General features: G+C 38.8%; 2 protein-coding genes across 2 annotated transcripts in view; one reads left to right on the forward strand and one right to left on the reverse strand.

Moving 5' to 3' along the window:
* slc44a5a (solute carrier family 44 member 5a) overlaps window positions 1-13,625 on the forward strand; it is a 100,999-nt gene extending 87,374 nt beyond the window's left edge. Inside the window, exons 7-22 of the mRNA XM_052134236.1 lie at window positions 1,171-1,231; window positions 2,668-2,791; window positions 3,030-3,113; window positions 3,801-3,913; window positions 4,137-4,268; window positions 4,361-4,460; window positions 4,559-4,651; window positions 4,819-4,906; window positions 9,456-9,718; window positions 9,845-9,939; window positions 10,110-10,213; window positions 10,333-10,406; window positions 10,486-10,556; window positions 11,639-11,727; window positions 11,834-11,918; window positions 12,977-13,625. Coding sequence (XP_051990196.1) covers window positions 1,171-1,231; window positions 2,668-2,791; window positions 3,030-3,113; window positions 3,801-3,913; window positions 4,137-4,268; window positions 4,361-4,460; window positions 4,559-4,651; window positions 4,819-4,906; window positions 9,456-9,718; window positions 9,845-9,939; window positions 10,110-10,213; window positions 10,333-10,406; window positions 10,486-10,556; window positions 11,639-11,727; window positions 11,834-11,918; window positions 12,977-13,119 — 1,719 coding nt within the window. The 3' untranslated portion in view covers window positions 13,120-13,625. The remainder of the gene's footprint in view (window positions 1-1,170; window positions 1,232-2,667; window positions 2,792-3,029; window positions 3,114-3,800; window positions 3,914-4,136; window positions 4,269-4,360; window positions 4,461-4,558; window positions 4,652-4,818; window positions 4,907-9,455; window positions 9,719-9,844; window positions 9,940-10,109; window positions 10,214-10,332; window positions 10,407-10,485; window positions 10,557-11,638; window positions 11,728-11,833; window positions 11,919-12,976) is intronic.
* A 1,662-nt stretch (window positions 13,626-15,287) lies between these two features.
* Window positions 15,288-19,962, reverse strand: lhx8a (LIM homeobox 8a). Its single transcript, XM_052134534.1, has 8 exons — window positions 19,781-19,962; window positions 18,674-18,814; window positions 18,344-18,465; window positions 17,075-17,295; window positions 16,741-16,844; window positions 16,520-16,615; window positions 15,875-16,124; window positions 15,288-15,713 (listed from the first exon to the last, which is right to left on the reverse strand). The coding sequence occupies exons 1-7, from the start codon at window positions 19,832-19,834 to the stop codon at window positions 15,903-15,905; spliced, it is 960 nt and encodes a 319-aa protein (XP_051990494.1). The 5' UTR covers window positions 19,835-19,962; the 3' UTR covers window positions 15,288-15,713; window positions 15,875-15,902.
* Between the last annotated feature and the right edge of the window lie 220 nt (window positions 19,963-20,182).

Genomic DNA, 20,182 nt, shown 5'->3' on the forward strand with positions numbered 1-20,182 from the left:
CCTTAAATGGAAGACGTTTGGGACGACCAGAACCCTTCCTAGAGCTGGCCGTCCGGCCAAACTGAGCTATCGGGGGAGAAGAGCCTTGGTGAGAGAGGTAAAGAAGAACCCAAAGATCACTGTGGCTGAGCTCCAGAGATGCAGTCGGGAGATGGGAGAAAGTTGTAGTAAGTCAACCATCACTGCAGCCATCCACCAGTCGGGGCTTTATGCAGAGTGGCCCGACGGAAGCCTCTCCTCAGTGCAAGACACATGAAAGCCCGCATGGAGTTTGCTAAAAACACCTGAAGGACTCCAAGATGGTGATAAATAAGATTCTCTGGTCTGATGAGACCAAGATAGAACTTTTTGGCCTTAATTCTAAGCGGTATGTGTGGAGAAAACCAGGCACTGCTCATCACCTGTCCAATACAGTCTCAACAGTGAAGCATGGTGGTGGCAGCATCATGCTGTGGGGGTGTTTTTCAGCTGCAGGGACAGGACGACTGGTTGCAATCGAGGGAAAGATGAATGCGGCCAAGTACAGGGATATCCTGGACGAAAACCTTCTCCAGAGTGCTCTGGACCTCAGACTGGGCCGAAGGTTCACCTTCCAACAAGACAATGACCCTAAGCACACCGCTAAAATAAAGAAGGAGTGGCTTCACAGCAACTCCGTGACTATTCTTGAATGGCCCAGCCAGAGCCCTGACTTAAACCCAATTGAGCATCTCTGGAGAGACCTGAAAATGGCTGTCCACCAACGTTTACCATCCAACCTGACAGAACTGGAGAGGATCTGCAAGGAGGAATGGCAGAGCATACCCAAATCCAGATGTGAAAAACTTGTTGCATCTTTCCCAAAAAGACTCATGGCTGTATTAGATTAAAAGGGTGCTTCTACTAAATACTGAACAAAGGGTCTGAATACTTAGGACCATGTGATATTTCAGTTTTTCTTTTTTAATAAATGTGCAAAAATGTCAACAATTCTGTGTTTTTCTGTCAATATGGGGTGCTGTGTGTACAATAATGAGGAAAAAAAATGAACTTAAATGATTTTAGCAAACGGCTGCAATATAACAAAGAGTGAAAAATTTAAGGGGGTCTGAATACTTTCCGTACCCACTGTATGTATATGTCATATGTTGTCATACAGTGGAGTTGTTTAGAGAGTGTTTCTAATTTCAGCCCGTGGCACAAGTGCTGCGAGATGAGGACTGTCCATCAATGATAGTGCCTAGCCGACCATGTAAGTGCAGTGTTTATGTGTTTCTGCTTCTTTTACTATATAAATATTCATTAGTCATCCCTTTGCTTGACTCTTGTTTTCAAGTCATTGCTTTCTTGTCAGTTCCTGTCAGTATTTTTCAGTTATAAATGGCAACCGTGTTTCCCACAGGATTTTGTGAGACTATGGGGAGATGGACCTCTGACCCTCTATGGGGGTCCGGGGGCATGCTCTCTCGTAAGAAAATGTTGTACATTTTAAAGTTAAATACTTCCAGCTGGTGCACTTTGAGAGTAAAATTAAGAGGCTAGTGTTGTGCTCTTGTAAACAATTTTGTGCTCCTAAAGCTGCAGTAGGCAACTTTGAAATCATTTGAATTGTGAGAAACAGCACCCCCAATTCTTTCCCATATACATGATGCTCTTCACCCCCAGCCAGGGTTTAGTTGACAGCTGTTCACAAACAGAGCTAAGGCCTGCCTCGCCAAAAGCGATTGGCTAAAATCTCATCTGGGGTTTAATGTCTCTTAAAATATTTTTGTATGCTCATTCTGAAAAGCAGGATACAAACTAGGGATGTCAGTTTCAGCTTTTAAAGTTACCTCAGACTACTAACAATAGCTAGCTAGTGAAGCCGTAAGCAGTGTTGTTATGCCAATTGACCTAGTAACACTAACATTAATTTACGTCAATCGTCATGATTCTAACTTCGGCAGTAATATTATCTGTTTGCTCTTGTACACTGATGATTATAAATTGTGTGTGGAGTAGTGTATAAATGCAGTGGATGCATTTAATGTTAGTTAACGTTATTTACCTCAAAGATTTGTCATCCTCCTCAACCAAATAACGTTAGATGGATCCAGGAGTACTCCAGTACAGATATCTGCGAGTGTGTGTGAGCTTGTGAGTTTTCAGCAATGGGTGAGGAGCGGACTGGAGCTGACTGGCGCGCGAGAGAGAGCACGAAACACATCTTTTCATTTTATTTTATAAGGAGACTGAGAAGTGCAAAAATATTTTCGTGTCATTATGAGACCGTGGCGGGGCAAATTAGACTGTGGCGGGCCAACAGAATCTAGTCAATTAATGGGAAACACTGTGGCAGGTTACATTTTGTACTGCTGAAGTGTAGCTAATTTGGGTATTTTGCACTGAATTGAATGGAAAACCTGGAAAAATCAGGGAATTTTAAAATTGTGATTTCCAGACCTGGAAAATCATGGAAATATCTATATTGAATATAATGTAAATGTGTCTAGCAATCTATATATGATTTGTGAAAACCCCAAATCCAATAACCACAAACAACTTTACAAGTCATACAAACTCATTGGTCAAAACGTGTGGTACACTGATTGGAAATTAGATGCTGTTTAACTAATATAGCATCAAATACATCTGCTAAATTAATATTTTTCAGTTGGTCATTCATTTTTTCCCCCACTTGCATGGCAGTTTTACAGCGCTGCTTCCCAGACTTCACCACCAGAAATGGCACACTAACAATTGCTAACAAAACTGCTTTCAAAGATGCCCTGGATACAGCCAGAAGTGTGACTGAACTTAGAGATGCAGCCAAGTATGTATACCATAAACACACAACACTTATCTCACACATTTTAGACAATAGACTGCCACCTATCACCAGACAGTTTTTAATCAAACTAAATGCTCCAGAACTAATTTAAAAAAGAAGAAAGCTCTGTCAAAAACCTTGCATACAGAACTAGTGCAAATGTGTGATTCTTCCCCATATATACAGTAGGCAGGCTCTATTTGTAAAACACTTGAGCACATTCACATTTTCCCCCCTGCAGTGGTATTACAGGAATCCTGGAGGCCAAAGAAGTTGGAATGAAGATTGTAGAGGATTATGCCAGCTCTTGGTACTGGATAGTGATGTAAGCACTCATTTACTTGGAGACATACTGTAGTATGCAATGACTGTGTTGAACAAGTGAACATTAAGGCAGCATAAAAGTAAGTCCAGTGGTTAAATCCATATCTTCAGAAGCAATATGATAGGTGTGGGTGAGAAACGGATCAATATATGAGCCCTTTTTTACTAACAATCTCTACTTTCACTTTTACATTCTGTCACATTCTGAAAGTGAAAGTGGAGATTTATACAACTATCCCTTTAACAGTTAAAGTTAATGAACACATATTTCTGTTTAAAATGCCATTTTATTATGGCATCATTACCTGGAGCATTTGATTGGTTCTTAAACTATTTGCGACAACATATAGAGGTGAATTAATTAATGTAGTGATAAATATTTTTCTGTTATCATCATCAACAAAGCCATTTTATTGTTACGAGTGTTGTTACAGAAACAAATAACTTCCAAGGTCCCAGGACGTGAACAGCTCCAAGTTGCATTCTCGTAATTACAATATGACATGAATGCAGCATTAATCTGACACCTAGGGGCATGCATGCAGAATCGTTTAAACATAACTGCTTTCGGTTACTGATGCCTAATTATAATATAATACGAAATATAATTTAGAGCAATTAAGAAAGAATTTTATATAGAAAGTATAGAACTGATAGATCCCTTTGTTGTTTATTGTGTGTGTAACAGAGGGCTGTTCATAGCGCTGGTCATTAGCCTGATCTTCATCCTGCTGCTGCGTTTCACTGCAGGCATCCTTCTCTGGTTCATCATCATCGCTGTTATCCTGCTTGTGGCCTACGGTCAGTTTTTTGTATATATGTGTGTGTTAATTATATCTCAAGCAAGAAAATGCAGTTGGGACAAAGATCCACATCAGGAAATGGGCTTATACTATAGCCATACAATAACAAAAAAACATGTTTTTATGACACATGTACACTGTGTTTTGACTTTCAGCAATTTTCAGAAGCGAGTGACTAGATCTTCAGCATTAACATTTGTGAAGTCCTTATTTGATTTCAGGTATCTGGCACTGTTACTGGGAGTTTGCATATCTCAGGGAGACCCCCGGTGCAGATGTCACCATCTCAGATATCGGCTTCCAGACTGACCTCCACATCTACTTACAACTCAGCCAGACCTGGCTAGTCTTTAGTAAGATATGAATGTTGAGACTGCACATCATGGCATTTTGATTTCTGTTGTACTCCTTGTTTACTTGCTCTGCTGTCTTCTGTTCTTCTCAGTGGTGATTCTGTGTTTAACGGAACTCTCTATAGTCTTAATGCTTGTATTCCTGAGAAAACGAGTTCGCATTGCTATCGCTCTGCTCAAAGAGGGCAGCAAGTGAGTCTCTTTCTGTCTCTCTCTCACTCGCTCTCTAATTTTCATGTATTAATTAATTGTCAGTTCCTCTGACAATCCATGTGTATGTGTTTCTGCAGGGCCATCAGTTACATCATGTCCTCTCTGTTCTATCCTATCATCACCTTCGTGTTGCTGGACATCTGTATCTCCTACTGGGCCATGACTGCCCTGTATCCTCCTCAAAAATTTAGCAATAGATAAGAACACATCAGTACCACTTTCCCTGGAGAGATCTAATGTCCCTCGAAAACAGATACAGTATTTTTGGTCATCAACATATTTAACTACACAATTAATAGTGGTGCATGAGTATTTGAGTCCTTAATTTATACTAAAGCTTTCTTGCATCTTCTGGTAATGCTGTTTACAAAGTCACATCCCTTCATCCCAACTGCAAGTACACCAATCTGACCTGCAATCCCGAGGTGAGATGTTTTCTGTATCCACTGCTTACACTGCTTAAGCAAAATGCCCCCAAAATTCTAAATGTATGGACAAAAAATGGCCCCACAATTAATCTGCTGTTAACATATTATACATTTTCTAATCATTTATTCTAAGCTATAAGTATTATCACAAATATGATTTGATGCTGGTTTAAATGTATATTTAACCTTAATTAATTTGGAATTTATATAAAAAAAAATGTTTTAAATTCAAATATTTGACATAAAAGGACATGTAATGAAGATCCTGAGGTTCAGAGAATGAGGAAGCGGGAGACGGCGATTCCAACACAAGAATGTCCTTTTATTTGACACAAAAACCACGTTTGCTTCAAGTGCAACGGTATAGCTTCAATGTAAATATTAACGGCAGCAGCCAACACACACACAGCTCCTTAGCTGGGCTCTTTTTCTTGACTGCCGCTGTCTCCTCTGCTTAAAAGCACCAATTGCTCCTCACTGAAACACAAGACAGGTGTTAAGCACAGGTGGAAATCAATCACCACTCATCTCCCCTGCTTCACTCTCCACAGCACAACGCTCGGCCACACTTTCGCCTCCACAGGATGACACATGTATATTCAGATCTTATGAATATATATATAATGTTAGATATACAGTGCATTCAGAAAGTATTCAGACCCCTTTTTATTATGTTGCAGCCATATGGTAAAATGCTATAAGCTATTTTTTTTTTTTTTTTTCATATCAATCTACACTCCATAGCCCATAATGACAAAGCAAAAAACAGATTTTTGATAAATTTGGTGAATTTATTGAAAAGAGAGACTGAAATGTCACATTGACAAAAGCATTCAGACCCTTTGCTATGACACTTGAACTTTAGCTCAGGTACATCCCATTTCTCTTTGATTGGATTCCACCTGTGGCAAATTTATTTGATTGGAAACTATTTGGAAAGGCACACACCTGTCTATATAAGGTCTCTCAGATCATAAATCCAGCCATGGGGTCAAAGGAACTGACTGCAGAGCTCAGAGACAGGATTATGTCAAGGCACAGATCTGGGGAAGAGCTGGCCACATGGTCAAACTGAGCAATCAGAGGAGAAGGACCTCTGTAACAGAGGTAACCAAAACCAGATTGTCACTCAGGTTGAGCTCCAGAGATTATGTGTGGAGATGGGAGAAACTTGCAGAAGGACAACCATCACTGCAACACTCCACCGATCTGGGCTTTATGGCAGAGTGACCCCAACGTTTAAGTATGGTGGTGGAAGCATCATGCTGTGGGGTGTTTTTCAGTGGCGGGACTGGGGGACTGGTCAGGGTTGAAGGAAAGTTGAATGCAGAAAAATACAGAGATATCCTTAATGAAAACCTGGTCCAGAGTACTCAGGACCTCAGTCTTGGCCGAAGGTTCACCTTCCAACAGGACTATGACCCTAAGCACACAGCCAAGACAATGCAAGAGTGACTTAGGGACGACTCTGTGAATGTCTTTGAGTGGCCCAGCCAGATCCTGGACTTGAACCCAATCGAATATCTCTGGAGAGATCTGTAAATGACTGACCACCAACGGTCCCCATCCAGCCTGATAGAGCTTGAGAGGATCTGCAGAGAAGAATGGCAGAAAATCCCCAAATCCAGGTGTGCAAAGCTTGTCGCATCATAACCAAATAGACTTGAGGCTGTAATTGCGGTCAAAGGTGCTGAGTTAAGGGTCTGAATACTTAAGTCAATGTGATATTTCAGTTTTTTTCATTTGAATAAATTCACAAAGTTAAAGAACATAGTTATCAAGAACCTGTTTTTTGCTTTGTCATTATGGTGTATAGAGTGTAGATTGATGTGAATAAATGATGTATAAGGATTTTAGTATACGGCTGCAAAAAAAAATTAAGGGGTCTGAATACTTTCTGAATGCACTGTGTATATATACACACACACACACATATATATATATATATATATATATATAATTGAATATTAATGGAAATATTTCAGAGAATGTAATTGTTTTCATAATAAATTAATTAAGGGATAATCCACGACTAGGTGTACGCTAAACTATTGTAATACACGACGTGAGGAAAAATCGGCAACTGTCAATCGCCGTTGCTGATGTGACAGTTGTAAAAGTAAAAGTAAAAGTGTACATGATAAGGGGAAAAACATCCAAAACACTCTAAACCTGCAGTCTTTGACCTCTGAGACATCCATATGGCATCCATTAAGGCTGCACAATTGATTGAATTAAGAATAAAATCTCGAGGTGGCCCTGTTTGATAACAAAATGCAAAAAGCTGCATGTTATCCACCTTATTTTGCAACACTGAAATAAACAAAAGGCTTCTGTGAAGTGATCAATGGAAAGGAGGAGGTGAGAACCGGCTTGACAATATAAATAATGGTTTAATGATCAACTTAATAGACAACATAAACACACACATGACCGACATGTCCGTTAACAATCTCTCTCTCCCGCACGATCACCTGCAGTCGACCTTTATCCCTCAAGGTGGCTTAATTAGCCTAATACGGGACCGGGTGTGTAGGATCATGACCCGGCCCCGCCCTCCGCCCTGCCACATTCCTCCCTCGTTCTCTCAGGCTGGGGAGCCCCCGGCCTGACGTACATCCCCCCACCCCCCTCTTTCCATGGGGGAGGGTGTGCTTTAAGTCTAGTCTGCCGGCAGGTCATCCCCATCTACCTGGACGAGGGAGGGGACAAGGGGAGGGAAACAGAAATAATTCAAATGGGGGGTACTTCCTGTAACAGTGTAGTACCCCCCCCCAAGAAACTGTAAAATGTAAAAGAGGGAAAATGCCAATGCAGAGCGACAGTGAGAGAGAGAGAGAGAGAGAGAGAGAGAGAGAGAGATGAAAAAAGAAAAAAAAAAAACTCGCTAGTTCTCCGATACGCCGCAGCTTGTTCCTCGGCCACTCCTCCACCCTCTATCGGACGACAGCCGCGCCTCTCCAGGCGGATCAGAGGCAGTCCTCCAGCCCCTGGCGGACGGATGCCCCGCCGCATTCTCGGGGAACAGAAGGGGTCTCCCCCACCCCTGGCAGCGGTTCTCTCGCTCCAGACGGCCGGCAGTGAGCCCCTCCCCGCTCGCGGTCGCCGGCCATTGTCCTCTTTGAGGCGGCTGGGCTCCTCGCCCCCCAGCAGATGGCCGAGGCTGCTCCGTTGGGGTGGACGGTAGTGGCGAGAACTCTACTACGGCGTATCCCTCCTCCTTCCCGGGTTTTGGCACTAGTGTGAAGTGATCAATGGAAAGGAGGAGGTGAGAACCGGCTTGACTTTATAAATAATGGTAATGGAAAAATGGTGAAACTATATGCACCAATGTGTAAACCAATGTGTTTATGAAAATAGGAATTAATTATAATAATATGACGACATATATTGCCAGCCTGTAATATAAAGCAGCATAATGTAGTATGTTTGTATTGCTAAAATAGCTGGAAGTGGCTTATACCAGAAGAGGACCACATTCAAGTTTTATAATAGCGGCACCCTGGTTACATTGAAAAATAAGGTGGGAAACAGTCTGCATTCAGAAGACAGTCAAGGACATGTGATCATTGGGCGCCCTCTAGTGGCTATAGAACAATCCTTTGGCAATGTCACCACTTATGTCAGTGGTGGCAGAAATCGTCCACAAACAGTAAACTTTTATGAGATTCCGTTGTTGAAAAATTATTTTTAAGGTTCTCGTAGACTGCTGTGGCTTCAAGCCATCAACAGAGTTGACTGGACTGAGGAGATAATTTCAACTCCTGGCTTTGCAGAAAACATATAAAGTAAACATTATTACTGGTGTGTTATTAACTCATATCATTATAATAATTGTATAGCTAATAATATTTGTTTATTTATGAAGGTTTTGTGTCGTATTTTCATTTAATTGTCTAATCTGTCAAATCTAACACAACAGTCTATCAGCTTTCTGCGCATGTGCTGAAATTTTTGTAAACAATAGGATTGGTCTATAGGAGCACGTTGAGCGTGGCAGCAATATTAGTCATATGTGTTATTATGGAGGACAGCAGAGTAGCTGCATTAATATAGAATGGTGAATAAAACTGACTGGAACTACCTCTGCTTTAAACGATTTAATGCATGCATTCCTGCCAATCTGAATAGAGTATTCGAACAGACCAAAGCATTTTATTAACAGCTTTCTATATATTTCAGTGTTTGAGAATTGTGCAAGTAATTATGGTTTCTGTTTTGTTTTTTAAAAGTAAAAAATAGCATTATGATCATAGGTAGATTTGGGAATGATATACAGTAGGTGGTAGTTTATATTCTGCTGTAGATATTCTACAAAATGTATTTCAGATCTGCAGAAAACAACACTAATTTGTATTATATTTTGTAATATTGGGGGGAATTATAGAAATAATATAAAATATTCTAATCTCAACATAATAGTTACATGTCCTTAAAAAGCAGCATTCCTGCTTTATGTTGAGACAAATATGAAATATATTTTATTTTTGTCAATATCTTACTAACCTGACTATGTGCCATTGTTGTGCTTGTTCATTATGAACAGAACTTCATAAGGACTAACATCACAAAACACTGTCCAGGAGCTCAGTGTCTTTTTGCCTTTTATGGTGGTGAGAGCTTGTACCATCGCTACATCTTCATCCTCCAGCTTTGTAATCTGTTGGTCTTCTTTTGGCTGGTTAACTTCACCATCGCTCTGGGACAGTGCACCATCGCTGGGGCTTTCGCTTCCTACTACTGGGCCAAGAGGAAGCCTGCAGACATTCCCCCCTGCCCAGTGTTCTCCTCTTTTGCCAGAGCCTTACGGTACCCTAAATGCACTGATTAAAACTTTGCAAGTAAAATAATGTATATAAATTCACATGTGTAATGTGTGCGTGTGTGCGTGTGTGCGTGTGTGCGTGTGTGTGTGTGTGTGTGTGTAAAATGCAGGTATCACACAGGGTCTCTTGCTTTTGGCTCACTCATCTTAGCTGTCATTCAAATTATCCGTGTCTTTCTGGAGTACCTGGACCACAAACTTAAAGGTTGGGGATGTCAGATCAAGGACAGAGGTCAAGACATTTGTCTTAACCTCAGCCTGTACATTTTTATATTTATTAAACAAGAATTAAGATAAATCCTCAGTGTGCCTGGAGCAACCCAACATATGATTATTCACTTGCTGTATGCTGACTCTGTTTTTTGTTGAGTTTAGGAGCTCACAATGTGCTTGCACATTTTCTGCTCTGCTGTCTGAAGTGCTGCTTCTGGTGTCTGGACCGATTTATACGCTTCATAAACAGGAACGCTTACATAATGGTAAGAGACACCCATTCTAGCTAATCAGATAATCAAATAAATGTACCGGCTATTTCATGCCACTGATGGTATAACATAGTGGTCACTCATTAGTGTTTTTACCTTGTTTTTCACACTAGATTGCCATTTATGGAAAGAACTTTTGCACCTCAGCGAGGGAGGCATTCTTTTTATTGATGAGGAATGTAGTAAGGTGAGAATACACGGATCATCATCCTAGAGACTATTGGCACTGGCCACCATCTAACTGATGTTCCTCTCTTCCACCGCAGGGTGGCAGTATTGGACAAAGTAACAGACTTCCTGCTCTTTTTGGGGAAATTATTGGTATCAGGGAGTGTTGGTAAGTGTCATCTTAAAGTTCCTTTTTATAATTAATTTCATTTGACTCACCCAAAAATGAAAATTCTGCAGTCATTTACTCATCTTCATGTTGTTTCCAATCCATATGGTTTTCTTTCATCTGTAGAACACAGGAGTTTCTTAGCACAATGTTGACACCTCTGGTTTTCATACAATGAAAGTATACTGTGACCACATGCAGTCAAGCTCCAAAAAGGACATAAAAGTGGTATAAAAGATGTCCCTAGAACTCATGTGCTATATTCTTGTCTTCTAAAGTTATGATACCCTTTTGTTAGGAACATATCAAAATGTAAGCTGTTACTCATTGAAAATCCACTGCAGTAGCTTTCAAATTTCATTTAAGAGCACATATATTCAAATATGAAACATGAAGACCCATTGGACCAGGTTTATCATCAATTAAGCCAAACAGCATTTGTTGACATGTGACTGAATGGAACAAGGCAAGTTTAAAAATGTGGAAGTGTGAATGAGATTTGAGAGCTATGATGGAGAGAAAGATTTTCAGTAAATAACTACTATAAATTTGGGTCTTTTCCCCTCACAAGCCATGTATATAGCTTCAGAAGACTCTGAATGTAATACAAGATTATGGACTATTTTTATGGTGCCTCTTTGTCCTTTTTGGAACTTGACAGCCTATGGTTACTGTATGCTTTCATTGTATGCAAAGAGCAGCATGAACATTATTCTAAATCTCTCCTTTTGTTTTATACATAAAAATACAAAATCATATGCATTTAGAATAATCTGAGGGTGAGTAAATGGTGACAGAATTTTATATTTTGATGAATATATAAAGTATTATATTTTAGCAGTGCAAAATCTGAACACTTCAATGTTTTTATATTGATTAAATTGACTTAAATTATGTTATATTACATTTGATATGCTGTTTTAGGTAGTCACTAGCACATAAGGGTATTGTGATTACAGCTGCTATTAGGCATGGTTATATTGACCACCAGAGGTCATGAGAGTGTAACGGTACATCACTTTGAACTTTGCACCAGTCTACTGAGGATTGTGGTTTAGTGGTCGATCAATTATGTCTTGCAGGTGTTATTGCCTTCCTCCTCTTTACACGCAAGATACCCATCATCCAAGAGGAAGTTCCAGTGTTGAATTACTACTGCGTGCCTCTCTTGGTGAGAAATGTCTTTTTATATTTATGTTATGTATTCTTTTAGACTTGGACTTGTTCCTTGCGCAAATGTATTTTTTGATTGGCAGTTCTCTCTTTTTCTTTGACAGACTGTAATATTCGGCTCCTACTTAATTGCACACAGCTTCTTTAGCGTCTATGCAATGTGTGTGGACACCTTGTTCCTTTGTTTCTGTAAGTTTTCCAACTAGCATTCCTTTTGAAATTATACTTGATAATATTCATAGTCAGGAACTGCGGAGCTTGAGTAAATATATTACAAAAAGTAGATGATACATTTCGACAGAATTTTCTTTCTTGTTGTCATTATTCTGTCATCATTAAATTACTCTGATGTCGTTCCAATCCTGTATTACTTTTATTCCTTCCATTGAGCATAAAAGGATACGCTTAAAGAATGTGCTATTTTACAAAGGTGAATGGGGATAGGCGCTATCAAGCTAAAAGAAATTACAAAAAAAGGCACTATAAAAGTAATCCATATAACTTGTGCGCTACATTCCAAGTCTTCTGCAGCCATATGATTGCTTTGTGTGTTCAACAGACCAATATTTAAGCCGTTATTCATCTACATCTTCTCCACTGTAGCTCTCAAATGTCATGCGCACTTGTACATATTCAAACTGGTACACGTTTGGTTACAAGACACGCAAGAACCAAAGACATTTGGTATCAAACCTTGAATGACATGTTTTTTTCATGCCATATTTGTATTTCCCTGAAGAAGAAATGAGATATGAGAGCTGTGGTGGATGGGAAGATTTTAAGTGAATAATGATTTAAATATCTGTGTTCCTCATATAAAGCTCTTGTACGGCTTCAAGTATTCGCTTTCGCTTACAAATTCTATGTATTACTTTTCTGACATCTGAACATCATCTGTTCGTGATGAACATCATCTGTTTGTGTTCAACAAAAGAAAGTTACATGGTTTTGGAATGACATAAGGATGAGTAAATTAAGATAAATTTTTATTTTTAGGAGAACTGTCCCTTTAAGTTGTTCTAGTGTCCCACACCCCAAGATTCTCTGTTTAAAAAGTTAGCCAGCCTGTAGCCTTTCTCTCTTAGTGCATAAATATCTCGGACTAATTTAGCTGCATTCTCTAAACTGAAGACTTCTATTTCAGTTCTAAACATGTTGTTCCCGATGGCACTGTAACCTCTCACTGTTTCCTCCTGACTGCTGTCTCTCTCTCTTCTCGATCTTGCAACACTGCATGGTAATCTCAGGCGAAGACTTAGAGAGAAACGACGGGACACCAGCCAAGCCTTTCCTCATGTCTCCTGGCCTAAAAAGAATTCTGGGAAGAGCCGAACAGAGCCCCAGAAAGACACGAGGATCATACTCTCCAAACTTAATGAGAATGTCATAGCTCAACTTAAATACTTAACATGCATTAACTTACATATGGGTTGAAATGGACAATGGCTACAAAACATTTTATAATGGGTGCTGAGAATTAAGGGAAGCAGTGACGAGACTATCCACCTGAAGATAAAAGACCAAAGACTCTCTGCACTGTAACAGCCACTTATACTGGACACAGAGCTTTGGCCTTTCTGATAAAGACCCTACACTGAATACTAACACTTTTGCCTGTTGCCTTATTCTGTGACTGTCAGAGCAGTACAATTATTAATCAGTCAATGATTGAGATGTTAAAGATGCCTGAGATTCATTTGAGATTTTGCATCAATTGCCAATTAACACAACTTTTGGTGATAGATCTTGAGAGTTGAGAACCTGAGAGATAATGGGAAATGTTATACATGTTTGCTTTTCAGTGTTAAGATTAATTAAAACAAATGTATATATATATATATATATTTTTTTTTCACATAATTTGGGCTGGTTTTACAGCCACAGATAAATACTAATCTGAGAATAAAATTGCTTTTAAGTCTCCATTGACTTGAAAATGCGTGCTTTCTACAGTAACAATTTGCATACATTGAGATATATATATATACCAGTATATATACCAGTATATACACAATTTAAATACAATATATACTATGAAACCTTTGTAGTTAAAGTATTTTTGCTCATTGATTGCTATAAGTTCTGGTTATAATGATCTGTATCCTATGAATAACAGTCTTTATTGATGTAGTATTTAAAAAATATATATATATATATATTTGAAATATAGTTAGCATTGCAGTTACGATGGTGAGGTAACAAGTGATAAGTTATTCTTGTATCGCAGTGGGAAAACCGCTTATCAGAAGGATAAAACTGGGCATTAAAGAGCCTAGATCATGTGCTCAATATGTATCCAGAAAGTCATTATTTGTATTTTACATATATTGCAACATTGTTTTCTTTTCTTCTAATCCATGTCATTGAGTTTAAAAATAAATGTGCAGTAAATACTGTAACAATGCTGTTTGTTAGTCTTCCAGGTCAGTTTTAAAATAATTTTGGATCATATGTTAGGAATGTTGAAATGTTGACTTCAAGCCACATTTATAAGATTATACATCTCTGATTCAGAGTAATTGAAAGAAACATTCCCTCTGAATTTGAGGAATATATATATATATATTTGGTTTGTTAAGGGTCTTTCTTGCAGCTGTTCCGGTGCAGCTCTTTGTTAAAATGTAATGGTGATAATTACTGAATGTTTGTTAAATTGTCGTGATGAAACGCAGATAGTGGTTTGATTTATTTACATGTAAATAATGAACACATCGGTGTGTGTTGTGCCAGCATGTTTTGGAATAATATATACCAGTAGCTGAGTGCATGTCAAGTTTTCCAGCTCAAAATACCGATCTGTATACACTCACAGGTTTTAAAGATATTAAGCACTGTCTGAAATTAGCAAAAGGGCTTCAAAACATTTTCTTGCAGTGGGTTATCTGGCTTAGAGAAGGACAATGTAGCATGTCTAAAATGCTGCCTTTAGGATTAGAGTCGGTGAGATTAATTTGGTTCGGAGTAACACTTTAACGGAGTTCCTATCATTCTGCAAAGAGATAATTTTTGGATGAACTAACTCCTTTTACTCACCCTCATGCTATCCCAGATGTGTACAACTTTCTTTTGCTGAATACAAAGATTTTAATATTTCAGCTCTGTAGGTCCATACAATGCAAGTGAATGGGGACCAAAACAAGCTCCAAAAAGCACATAAAAGGCAGCATAAAAGTAATCCATGAAACTCTAGTGGTTAAATACATATCTTCAGGAGCGATATGATTGGTGTGGGTGAGAAACTGTTCAATATTAAAGTCCTTGTTTACCATACATTTTCCTCCCAGTCCAGTAGATGATATGCAGGATGAATGCAAATCATCTTAAAGAACGTGAAGGCGAGACAGTCTTTTTTGGCCACCCTTGTGGGCACATCCCTAGCACACCAAACTTTAGAGTTCAAGGAATAATGCCTTTATAACTTTCTAAACTCTGATACCACCCACAAGAAATGCTTTAGCAGGATTCTTATGTGAATCTTAAAATAAAAATCTTGAATCAAATAAATCTTTCATTAATAGCGGCAAATCACTCATCCCAGCCCTTTGGATGTTATTCAGATTTTATTTCTTTTCTTCAGTTTCTAAGTTTCTTTAGAACTATCAAACAAAAAAAAAACTGTGCGCCAACTAATCCAGAAACTAAGAATTCCATGTTACATTTATTTTAAAACAAAGTGCTCAGTCACATACAAGAAATAAATTAAAAGCCATTTGTTCCATCACTCCATAGATAAATATTATATATTAAACAAAAACTTCTGGCTCTTTTTCACAATTATGTTGAAATCTTTTCTTTTTAGGTCATTTCAAGATAGATATCCTTCAGTAAGTGCCCATGAAAGATAGCACAGGTCTTTCATCAAGACTCAGTCAATAGAAGAGTGAATATTTCCCAATCAGAGGGCGTCTCAGGCATGGCTGATGGGCAGCGGTGTCATCGAGTGAAGCAAGAGTGACTGCAGCCCCAGTGAAGCGGAAGAGTGGACTACAAGGAGGAAAATTTGAGATCTTGTCAGCACAAGTTTTAAAACACCAAAAATAAAAATCTAACATCACATGACTTAGTCCTGACTAGGTTTCTGTGGATGTGCATACATTTATGTACAACTACATTGTGTGTAAATACAGTGCAAGTAGGATATTCACCGTAATTAATCAAGCCCCATACACTGAATCACTGGTACAGTAATATCCCATCAGAGCATAAAGTACCATCCATATAGGAGTGTAGAGCAGTGAGCATAGGGGTGTCCACAGGGGCGAAAGCAGCATACTGAAAGTCATCTATTAGAGGCGGAGAGAGTCTGGTAGGCTGCAGAGATGACACAGGTGCAGTGGATGAGTGATTTGGGCTCACATGCTTCTTATGACGAGCTCGACAGTTCTGGAACCAAACCTGAGCAGTAGACAGATGTTTGTTAGCCATTTTAACATGGCTATTTTGATAGTGATGAACAAGTTAATATTAAAGTAGGGTGATTTAAAGTCAGCAATGACAATCCAATAAAATATGCTTCAGAGACAGTGACTCTTACATGAACACAATGGACTGATATTGGAAACTTATGTAGGTTGGGAGTGTCCGTTTCTGTATTTGATTACCCCCCCCAAAAAAAAAAAAAAAAAGTGTACTCCTCTATAACATTCAGCACGGAACACCATGCAAAATTTTAAAAAAGTACATTAGAAGTACATTCATGGCACAAAACTAGAAATCAAAAAGTTGTCTTAAAGAGGACTCTATAAAATTTGATTTCCTCAAGCCTCACAGACAGACAAATTGCATTATACCTGAATAACCCTGCGGCTAAGACCAGTTCTTTCTGCCAGCTTTTGTAAAGTCTGGGCATCTGGATTGTTGTCCTGAGCAAACTGAGCTTGCATTATCTGAAAATGTAAAGATCTGCATTCAATTATTGAAAAATGACCCCATCTGGAGAAGCCAATACAAGAGTCAAATTTAATATATCTGGCAATATAGACAATCCAAAATTTTGAATTTCAGAGTTAACCTGTAGCTGGTCAGCTGTGAAACTTGTACGTGCCCTCTTGGCTGGCTTGGGTTGATTCACTTCCTGCTCCAAGGGAACAGCTCCCTCCACATTCACTCCTTTTCCTACAAGGCAGTAGGTGCAGATTAAAATGTAGCAGGACAAAAGCAAAGCACTGTTTCCTACAAGCGACGATGCAGCAAGAATTAAAAGATTAACAAAAAGGCAAATTGCGTAACCAACTATATTTATAGTTGGTTTTAAACCATTGAAAAGGACGAATGGGAAGACAAGATATCTGCGTTTTCTAAAAAGAGCATCAAAGCGTGAGTGCAAAATCTAAGCAACTTCTAACCATTCTCCATGGCGTGTTTCAGGTTGTCCAGCATGCAATCATAGTGCACTCGACACAGAACTCTCTCATCCACCAGGGCAAACTCCTCTCCTGTGGACAGCTGTCTCTTACAGGAGAAGCACGCGAAACAAGCCAGGTGGTAGGTGTTCCCCTTTGCTCTACGAACCCAGTCATTTGAATGTATATTCTTGCCACAATGAGCGCAACGTGTCCCGTATTTCCTGAGGAAAACAAAGCTTTTATATAAAGTTCCATGCTTAATGTAAACATGCTGTAGTCACTTTTATTTATTTTAAGCAATGCCAACAGTGAGCGTTGGCAGATATGTAGCACGCCATGAAACAAAAAACACAGATGGAATGAAAACACTGGTTCATTATAGTCCATACAACATTAAGTTAAGGGAAGGAAAAAGGTAAAACTAATCAAAGTCACTATTGCTAACAAAATACAATGGCACACATGAAAAAAAAAAAGTGGCAGTTCCAGTGAGGCACTTACAATGAAAGTCAATGAGACTAATATATATAAACGTTAAAATACTCTCGGTTTATAAATAGTCACAATACATAAACAATATGCGTTTTAAATGTGATTTTAGTGTGATAAAATCGCTTACTGACTTCTTCCTGTGTACAGTTATCCCATTTTACAACTTTGTTGCCATGATGTCATGCAGTAAACCCTAAAACGACAGTACAAACGAAGATTTAAACAACTTTACTGCGCAAACAATACACAATTAACAACAATTAATGGAAGTGATTTAATAAAATTATAAGCTTCAAGTTTCTGCTTTTAAACCCTCCAAAAGTTGGGCCCCATTCCCTTCCATTGCAAGTGCCTCAATGGAACCCTTTTTTCTCATTTTTAAGAAAGGTAGTCGACTAAAGTAATTTATGGTAATCAACATTACGCCAAAAATGATTGAGCTGAAAATCGATTGAGCTGAACTTGTGTTGAACCCGGAATATCAATTAAGCCTTTCATATTCACTCTTAAGAGTGTTGGTAAAATAATAATAATTGATCACCTTCATAAAATACAAAGGCGTCATTAGAATAAACAAGCTGTAAACAAAATAGCCTACTTCGTAATCCGAAGAAATTAAAATAAAAACTGAAAATAAATGTAATGAACACAAGTTACAGTCGAGCGTCATCACGTGAAGCGTCTGACAGCGAAGCACTTATATAATTAAAAAATATATTATATTTCACATATAAATGTCCTCCAAAATAAATAGTCAGCAAATACCACTCTCGTTACCTGAAGTAATCTAATTTACAAAATATCTCTCTCTCTTTTATATAGCAGCTGATGTGTCTGCCCAGAGATGTTTGGCACACGCTGCACGACAGGCATCTCACGTGCCAGCACATGTCGTTCACCTGAGGGGTAAAACCAAACAAACATGTTTTACAACTGCAAACTTAATATTTACGATAATGAAAAACATAACCACAAATATCAATCATGTTAAACGGGAGTCGTTTAATACACGGACACTTCCAGCGTCATACAATTGCTCCACAATGAAAGCACATGAAACTTGTTTGAAAGGCACCGCAGTCATAAAAAATAAAAGGTTAAATTTACCTTGAGCAGGTATTTGTCGACTATCTCAGTGCCACAGCTGGTACAGATGGCTTTCGCTGTCATGGCATGAGGTGAAGAGCTGGGCGACCGAGACAACGACGACGAGCACGATACTTCTTCAAACAACTCTTGAGTTTTACACTTAAACAAAAACACAAGAGTGTATTATTAAATCAAATATACCTTTTTTTAACATTTGTTTATTTTCAGAAATACATCTAGCCAGCAACAGTTAAGCTATGAGACCTTCCTAAATTGAAATGGTCTTGAGTAAAAAAAAAAACATATATAGCCAATAAAAATGGGGGGGGGGAGAGAATAAAGAAAAGTGGTATTCCCCAGCTCCAAAATACCGCTTCGTGTGTCTGCTGGTGCGCTTTTATGGTGTGAGGTGTGCAGCTCGCGGGCATGATGAACGCAGTACAAATACAGACGCCTTTTAACCTCCGCGCTCGAGCGACCCATTAACCGCCACTCGCCTTTTTTTAACCATGACAACCTTTCCTTTCTACGTCGCAGCTTGCACATAAGCGTCATCCTCTTCATTTCAGGTAATGTCAAAAGCCTTTTCTGTCGCCTTCAAGATGTTCTGTTTGCCCTTATATTTCGATGTCTTAACTCACTGCAGAAAAATTGCGCATTTAAAAAATAAAAAAAACAGCTTTGCAACTATTTCCAAACTCTCATTGAATGACCCGGCTGTCTCCTTGACAAAGAAGAAAACAAATCTCGATCAGTCAATTTATTTTAATTGCACACAGGCGTTGCCTGCGGCACAGCTGAGGATGGTGCCGTGATTCACACTCGGATAAGTGTTTCAGGTCGAGTTGACAAATAGAAGCATAGTTAATACAGTTTAGAGGGTGATGTAAAATAAAACTCTGAAATAGTGTTAGCAGCTTTCGCTTTTAGGTTTTCTGCAAGTTCACCATTGCCATTGTTTTGGCTATTATTGCAAATCTTCCAAATCATTTAAACATGAGCACTTCTCAGGATGAACTAATATAGGCCTAACATGAAAAAAAAATATATTAAAATAAATAAATAACGGAAAATAAAATAAGACAAAAAGAGGAGGCATCTGAATCCAGATTTCACGTCACTTACGCTGTTCTTGCCTGGACTCTCTTTCGATGTTGTTTGTTCATTTTTCCAGTACATTGTCCAGTATATCCACTCTCAGATCTCGTGTACTGCGAGAATTCATCCATACGGTGCCTGCAGCTGAATGCACGACCTGACCATGTTTTAACTCGAACTTTTGTTTTCCTTAATGAGGGTGGAACTGTTCCTCGCATTTTCTCACTCCCCTGGCCGCACCTCCCTGTCACATTTACACACGCCTTTTATTTGGAGTGTGAGTCGCATGAAAAAAAAAAAGGTCTGTAAACAAACCTTGAGCAGCATTATATTTGTTGAATCAAGAATGCACCATAATTTTGTTGAAAAACGATTTTGGAGACGCAAATTATGTAGAGAAATACTCTATCCATGCAATTAGGCTGTAAT

Source organism: Xyrauchen texanus, chromosome 9 (assembly GCF_025860055.1).
Source record: "Xyrauchen texanus isolate HMW12.3.18 chromosome 9, RBS_HiC_50CHRs, whole genome shotgun sequence".
NCBI lineage: Eukaryota > Metazoa > Chordata > Actinopteri > Cypriniformes > Catostomidae > Xyrauchen > Xyrauchen texanus.

Excerpts from the sequence above, each read along its gene's own strand:
- lhx8a (XM_052134534.1), bottom strand. The coding sequence starts at position 19,834 with ATGTACTGGAAAAATGAACAAACAACATCGAAAGAGAGTCCAGGCAAG. Across the intron at positions 17,296-18,343 it reads TGTAAATTAGATTACTTCAG|GAAATACGGGACACGTTGCG; the intron begins GTAACGAGAGTG and ends TGTTTTCCTCAG. Across the intron at positions 16,845-17,074 it reads GAAACACGCCATGGAGAATG|GAAAAGGAGTGAATGTGGAG; the intron begins GTTAGAAGTTGC and ends ACTGCCTTGTAG.